Raw genomic sequence first — 7,908 nt, forward strand, 5'->3', positions numbered from 1 at the left:
GAGACGAGTCACGCAGAATTCGCGCGGGGCATCCGTTTGTTCTTTATTATATAGTCAGACAGCTTGCATTCCATTTTTGGGTGGAGCATACAAAGAGAAACAACTCCCTATATGTAAACTGAAGATATGTGAGTTCGTTGGCCATATCAGGGTTTGTCCAGCAGCTTCCTCATGCAGTGATCACACTAATGTCACACACACACTAAGTTTAAATGAAGCTAAACACTATAAGAGCACAAACACTTTAAAACAGTAAAATAAATTTTCTTTAACAAAGACTTAAGATAGTTTTTCAACTCTCAGTGATGCCACAGTGATCGTGTGATTTATGGACCTGCAGCGGTGTTTGAGCCCAGACACGGCTAGTGATGTCAGACTTAAAGACCGGATAAAGAGTGATATGAACATATCTATAACTTACCGGAATGAAAATGTCTGGAGCACACCAACAGATATTTGGAGATGGAAGAGAACTGGATATCAGCTCGTCTCACAGCTGCTAATAGGGCAAAAGCCCTATTAGGCTAATCGTTGTGTCACTTCCGGTATTTCAGACAATCCCTTTCCGTCAATGATTTTTAATTTGTTGCGGTTTTTTAATTTGTTGCTGATATTAATCTTTAATAGGGCTTTTAAAATTGAGAGCAAACAAAACAACCGCTGTATAATGCCCTCCGCTATCTTAGTTTAATTAGTCACAAAACTGTGTTTTCAAATGTATCTGCTTTGGAGAGCGTTTTCAAAAAGCTCAGTTTTCCTTGACTGAAAACGCCATCTCAGTGTGGACGGAAGGCCAAAATGGAGAGAAAAAGATGCGTTTTCAAACGAAAACGTATTAGTGTGGACATGGCCTAATCCTTCTCCTTTTGGTGCCTATGTCCAAACGTGCTCCACTCCCTCTGCTCGTTTCCACAACACTCTGGAAACCACAACAGGCTGTTGTTAGAACATGTCACTGATCTGAAACCAAGACACTGTCACACACAAGCTGGGAACTGAGTTTCTCACTGAAGCTTAGCTCATCACTTAAGTAGCTCTTCTGATCAGCTAATCAGCAACAGGTGAGTGTGGTTATCCCTCAGGTCTGGCTAGCTCAACGGTGGGAAACTTTCTCAGCCTGACGTCTCTGACACTGCCAAAAGCACACACACACACACACACACACACACACACACACACACACACACACACACACACACACACACACACACACACGTTGGGTATTCATATCTTGTGGGGACATCTAATTGACATAATGCTTTCCCTCCAATGTGAGCTGTAGCCTGTCAAATGCTGAAGCCAACAGGGCTATCGCTAAATTCTGAGATTCTGAGGTCACCAGGGAGGAAGCCTTCTGCATTTTGGCTATGCCTAGAAATTCGGTCAATAAAATGTATGAATTGAATCTGTAATGAAGGGCACCACTGGTGGAGTTGGCGAAGCAATGACAATGTGGACCAAGATTTCACTGCAGTTGTAAAGGGACTGAATGAAAAGACACCAATATTCCCCATAGTCCCAGAGACTAACCAAGCCTGAGAGGGCACCTTCAGCTTCATGATTCTTATCACCTCTGGTGTTTCTCATCTGGTTCGGAGGTTATCACCACAGCAGGCATCAGCCCCTTGCAGCTACAGCTTTGTGAGGCAGCCTCAACAGTGGAGGAGTGGAACATGGCTCAAATTCTTAGAATTCTTCGACTTCACCTCAAATCACCAGCTAGATGGTTGAAACTTGGACGCAGTTGTGTGTTCTGTGATTCTTAGGGGAGGTGTTTTTTAAACTCATGAAAGATGCATTCTGTGCAATCATTCCATCTTAGAAAAAATAACAGCTCAAACAAATTAAAAGTCCCCAAATTACCGCGACATTCATGCCCCTGATGAGTGTATGCAAACTTGACCATAACTATGTCTACAAATTCTGAAAAGAAGTCTTGGCATGATGAGCTGTTGTCTATGTTTATGATTTCAGTAATAAATAGTTACAAGAACTTCCTTAACTTCAAAGTATTCTGTTAAATTTTAAAGGATAAATAGAAGACTTTGTCTTCAATGTAAACTGCATGCTTTAAAATGAGTTGTATTGTAATTGGATTCACCTAAAACTACTTATTTTGAATAATATTGAAATCTCACTAAGTTTAATTTTTTGACAGGCAAAATTTTTGATGTCGACATGCAGCACCCTTTGGTCCATTTGTGTTTCCTTTTTACTCAATTTTTTCATCTGTCTTTAGGTGTAGTACTTTTCTTTATTATTTATAAACAAAACATCTACAGTTTCAAAAGATCATGCAGCAGGTAAAGGTGTGATATCACCCCTGTGACTTTTTAAGCAGCACAGAAAAACAGACTGAGGTCTTTTTTTTCTTCACACATTTTCCAGGAAATTGTTTTTGTAAATTCTTAAAAATTATGAATAAAGAGAAAAAAAATAAGGAATTCACAGTTAACATTGGTGTTTTAACCCGTACTACATGAATAAATGAATAAGAAGACCGGGCACAAAACAGTTATTGACATTTATTTAATTGTAAACATATGTAAACAAACGTGTGTATATATATATATATATATATATATATATATATATATATATATATATATATATATATATATATATATATATATATATTCATTAAACATTTCTGAAGGAAACTTTAAATGTTTGCAGCATTAGCTTTAGAAAAATAGGTCATTGTGTCCTCTACTCTCACTGTTGTTCCGGAACTGAAGTGAAGTCACACACAGCCTCAGCTGGTTTCTCACAAATACTTCTTTCACGTGCTTTACATGATTTATCAAACCAAGTTGACAAATAATGCAAATCATACACTGCTCTCATCCTCACACAGTCCTCTCCATCAGAATCTTCTTGAGTCCAATCATCTGGCTCCTGAAAGTACCAGAATGCCAACCTAATGGATTAAGAACAGAAAGAACAGCAACAGTGAAAGCTGGTAACTTTGATTGTGAAAATGACTAAAAATATTTTCAGATTTTGTTCAGTTTTTTTTATATGCCACTACTGCATGTCATGAAATGTGTCACTTCTTTCCCACTGTTTGTGTTTCTTTTTTCCGATATCTCTGCCCTTCTTTTCTCTCCTCTCTTTTCTCCTACCTCCTCACCAGAGATGGGCAGTAACGCGTTACTTGTAACTAATCATAGCAGCACAGGAACAAGCTCTGAACACAAGATCCATAGAGGCTGGGATCTATCATACCAGGGCCTGAAAGTCCCGAGGTCAAAATGGGAGACGCCCCCTAGGGTGGTCAAGAATGGATCCTGTGGGACTTCCAGATACAGACGGACAAAATGGTGGTGGCTAACCAACCGGACATAGTGGCGGTAAACAAACAGCAGAAGATGGCCGTAGTGATCGATGTAGCAGTTCTGATTTACAGAAACATCAGTAAGAAGGAACACGAGAAGCTTAAGAAGTACCAAGGGCTCAGAGAAGAGGTGGAGAAGGTGCAGTGGCGCCCAAAGTAGGCGAGTGGCTCAAGCAGATCCCAGGAACAACAAGATCTCTGTCCAGAAGAGCGCAGTCCTGGGAACAGCTAAGATACTGCGGAGGACCCTCAAGCTCCCAGGCCTCTGGTAGAGGGCCCGAGCTTGAAGGATAGACAGCTCGCAGAGAATTAAAAAAAATAAAATAAAAAAATACATATAATATAATATATAATACGTTTTTTTGAGTAATTTCACACTTTTTTGTTTACTACATAATATCATATGTGTTCATTCATAGTTTTGATGCCTTCAGTGAGAATCTACAATGTAAATAGTCATGAAAATAAAGAAAACCCATTAAATGAGAAGGTGTCTCCAAACTTTTGACTGTTTGTGTATGTAATATAATGTAATTGGATTTAATTACCTTTCATTCAGTGGGGAGCCGTCCACCCACAACCATTTGCCCTCTTCTGCTGAGTCTGTCAGTCCGATCCAGAAATAAATCGCATATCTCCCTGTCATTTGTTGAATGGTTGTCGTCAAGAAACTCTAAACAGGAAAATTTGATTAAATTAGTTTGTGAAACTTCCCATCTTTGGATGAAACATGAGTTTGAGATCATAAACCTGCAGAAATGTTTTATACCTGCTCCTCACTGCTGTCTATCTTAACCAGGTCTCCTCCTTGAGTACTACATACAGTTCTGCTTGCATTCCAGGATGATTTTCTTGTGGAGAAATAATAGCAATTTTCTCCATGTTGGTTCCAGCCATCTTCACATTTATAACATGGATCATCTTTGAGGGGAATACATTAAAGACTTCAGTCAGGTGGAAGAAAACATGTTCATTTTTGTGTATTAGGAGACTGGCCTGCAGTTGAAATCTAACATACTGATTCTGTCAGTCATCATTGTTTCTTTAATTGGAGGATTAAAAAAACATTCCAATGGCAAAATATAAAACTTACTCGTAGTTATTTCAGAAGGTTGTGGGGTTGTAGTCGGTATTGTGCTGTATGATTGTGTTACTGGTATGGATAAGAGATAAAAACATTTTTGTAAAAATTTCAGCAAGATCATCTATTTTTTTATTTGGCTGCAGCAGAATTCTCCTTTTATCCTGTTTCCTTAATCAGAGGATAAAACAACGTGTCAAAAACAAAATCTAAAACTTACCGGTGGTTATTTCAGTAGGTTGTGGGGTTGTAGGCTGTATTATGTTGCACGGTTGTGTTACTGTTTTGAAAAAGAAATTAGTTTTCAGCATGCTGCTCCATGGGTCCTGTAGCTATATATTTTTATATATTATATATAATTTCATATTTTTATTTATTTGCTTAATAAATCTCTTTTGGCAGTTCAGAATGTGTTCAAAATTCATAACTTACTAATTTTTACTTCAGGCTCTGGACATGTGGGCTGCACTGTACTACATGGTTTCATTTCAGGCAGTCTCTCTAAAAAAAACAATACAAAGAGAAAGAATAGGATTAAAAAAAAGAATAGCAATTATTCATCAGGATCAATAACAAGTATGAAAATGTTTCCTGCTTAAAATCTTAGGAAAAAACAATAAGCAAAATGTAATAATATTATATGTGTTACGTGATTAAATGAAGGAGTTTAGTATAAAATTATAGTACACGAGTCTCATATTCTTACCTGTGACATCGGCTTTTACGTTTTTCTGCTTCAGTTCAAGATTTCTGAGCATTTCCCTGGTTTTCAAAAACTCAAACACTTATTAAAAAAATAAAATAAGAAAAAATTAAAATCAGTCAGTAATATTTTTGGTTTCACTTAATCTCTATGAAGTGTATTTGCATTTGTATCTGTAGAGTCTATAACCAATGAGAAGATCTTCGTTACCAGAACCTTTCTGATGTCATTGTGAAATGAATGCATAGCGCGACCACTTATAAAGTTATAATTTAACTTTATAAGTGGTAATTTATGATTTAAATGAAAAGTTAAAAAAATGCTTTTAAATGAATTTGAATTATATTCAATTGAATTATATTCAATATTCAATTTTTAATTGAATATAATTCATTATATAATTCAATTATATAATGAATATAATTGAATATAATTTCATTAAAAAATCATAATAAAATCATAAAATCATAATTAATCTGCAAGTAATAAACTAATATATAGATAATATAAAGTTATATATATATATATATATATATATATATATATATATATATATATATATATATATATATATATATATATATATATATTCTGTTTGTCTACCACCACTTTTTATATATATATATATACATATATTCATATACATATATAATAAAGCATTAAAAAGCATAGTTTCACCTCAGAGTAAAACACATTGGTGAATGACTTTGCCATTCATCCAATTATTTATTATATTTATTATGTCATTACTCAAAATTATGACATGTTATGTATTTATATCAGGGTTATTTTTAACCATAATAAATCATTATAAACTGACTGCATGTGTTGCATAAGACACAATGCTAGAAGCAAGGACTTGACACTGACTGTTATAGGAAAGCAGGTGATAATATAGCTCACTGACCTTTGATAAGAGCTAAAATACTTTCAAAATTCTTTTTATATTTAATTAAAGTACTGGACAGATTTGTTCTGAAGCCTGTTAGAACTTTAAAATATAAGTATTTCATATGATGCAGATGAATTAAAAGGTCATAAGTTGAGTTTCTTTTAAAATTTTTAATATAAACATTCTGATTCTCATTTAATTTATGATAAATCAGACGCTTATTTAAGTAAAGACACACATATAAAACTACAAACTCACAGAGATAAGTTACCACGAGAGCCGATACCAGGAGAACACAGACAACCAGCACGGCCACTGTGAGCTTTAACGCATTGTTTGATTTTGCATGCTGAGAGTGAAGAGCTTCACCTGATTTAGAGGAGACAGAAAGTGAACACACAAGTACATAAACATTTAATAAATAGTTCTAACTGTAGTGCAGTTGAGGACAGATGTAAAGATATTTCACCGCTTAATATAATTTCACTGTTTGTCTAGTATATAAGTTTAAAACAGGTGAGAACCACAGTTGGATTAGACCAATGGGAAACATGAAACACTGTATATTAGACAGCAAAATGGTTGACTAATTTGTTTCTTCATAAATTTCTTCATAAGGTTTTTCATATTTTCATGTGACAAAGCCCTGGTTGAGATATTTTAACTATAAAAGTATTGTTTAATTTCAGTAGATGTTACGTCCTATGAAAACAGCATTGTTCATAAAAAGTGTAGCTTTTTCTCCTCCCTGTTGATTTACCACCACATTAATGTTCTTACCTTCTATGTATTTCTGTGGACGGCTCATCATGCTGAAGCTTCAAGCTCCTGACTTCAGAGTTAGTCCAACTGTGTCTGAATCACAGTAAAAAACAAAAAGAAACTGGTGCTAATTATTTAATCAATTCCTTCAATATTTACTGAAAATTTAGCATCAAGATTCACCTCTGCGACCCTCACCTCAGGCTTTTCAAAGAGAAGTGAAGCACAACACTTTTCACAGCTCTCTGTTAAAGAAACCCAACTTCCTGATGACTTTAAAGGATGGGGGGGGGAGGGTCGCAGCTCATCTATTTCAAGACAAATTCAAACAGATAATTGACCAGAAAAAAATATTACCGCCAATGACGCTTCTCAAACAGTTAAAAAACCTGCTTAACAGTAATGAGCTGTACGAAAACTGATTTCAAACATTTGTTTAGCTACAAGTATGAGAAATATTATCATTAACACATCAATAGTTGTGTTTATTTACCTTAAATAAAAATTTAAAATAAAAAGAACAAAGTGGAACAGAAGACCAGTTACTGTATATTTAACAATAAGAACAAATGTTATGTTAGGAACTTTTATGCCTTTCATGTAGAATGGCTTAGATTGTTGGATATTAGTGTAATATAAGATGCTAAACATTTTCTTGTGTATTGGATTATTGGCAGAAATTTTGAATTTTAGTTTTTCAAAATAAACTTTCAAATGTTTTGAAAATATATTTTTGTCGTGCTTGTTTACTATTTTATCCTATCCTATCCTATTTATTCCTAACACAGTGTAGCTTTGTGCAGCTACAAGGACATTACATATGTTTGTCAATTATAACGATTTCTCTCGCTGCACTTTATCCGCACTCCATGTTTCAAAAACAATTTAATTTGTCTTTCATTTAAAATTACAAAGCTAATTATTTTCAGTATCATCGAGGTCAGCTAAGCTCTGCTGGTCCATTTTTAGTTAATATGATTTAATAAAGGCAAAATCTCAAATGTTAATTTTCTTAAATAACTTGCTCATCTGTGCCAACTGTTTATCTATTTTTAGGAGCTTTGAATGTTTTATTAATGTGCATTTGTATCTTAATTTTTCTTCTTTTTTTAATAGATAATAGTTTTAGACAC

At 34.6% G+C, this 7,908-nt stretch overlaps 1 protein-coding gene across 1 annotated transcript; it reads right to left on the reverse strand.

Moving 5' to 3' along the window:
• Positions 1-2,661: 2,661 nt before the first annotated feature.
• Positions 2,662-7,012, reverse strand: LOC116314854 (C-type lectin domain family 4 member E-like). The gene is made up of 10 exons (XM_039605587.1): positions 6,974-7,012; positions 6,794-6,868; positions 6,272-6,382; positions 5,125-5,202; positions 4,851-4,919; positions 4,639-4,698; positions 4,431-4,490; positions 4,107-4,258; positions 3,886-4,010; positions 2,662-2,920 (listed from the first exon to the last, which is right to left on the reverse strand). Exons 2-10 carry the CDS (start codon positions 6,822-6,824, stop codon positions 2,716-2,718), a joined length of 891 nt encoding a protein of 296 aa, XP_039461521.1. The 5' UTR covers positions 6,825-6,868; positions 6,974-7,012; the 3' UTR covers positions 2,662-2,715.
• Between the last annotated feature and the right edge of the window lie 896 nt (positions 7,013-7,908).

This window comes from Oreochromis aureus, linkage group 22 (genome assembly GCF_013358895.1).
Source record: "Oreochromis aureus strain Israel breed Guangdong linkage group 22, ZZ_aureus, whole genome shotgun sequence".
Taxonomy (NCBI): Eukaryota; Metazoa; Chordata; class Actinopteri; order Cichliformes; family Cichlidae; genus Oreochromis; species Oreochromis aureus.

Coding starts and splice junctions, on each gene's coding strand:
- LOC116314854 (XM_039605587.1), bottom strand. CDS start 6,824: ATGATGAGCCGTCCACAGAAATACATAGAAG. Junction 5,203..6,271: donor TCTCGTGGTAACTTATCTCT/GTGAGTTTGTAG, acceptor TTTTTTAATAAG/TGTTTGAGTTTTTGAAAACC. Junction 2,921..3,885: donor GGCTCCCCACTGAATGAAAG/GTAATTAAATCC, acceptor TTAATCCATTAG/GTTGGCATTCTGGTACTTTC.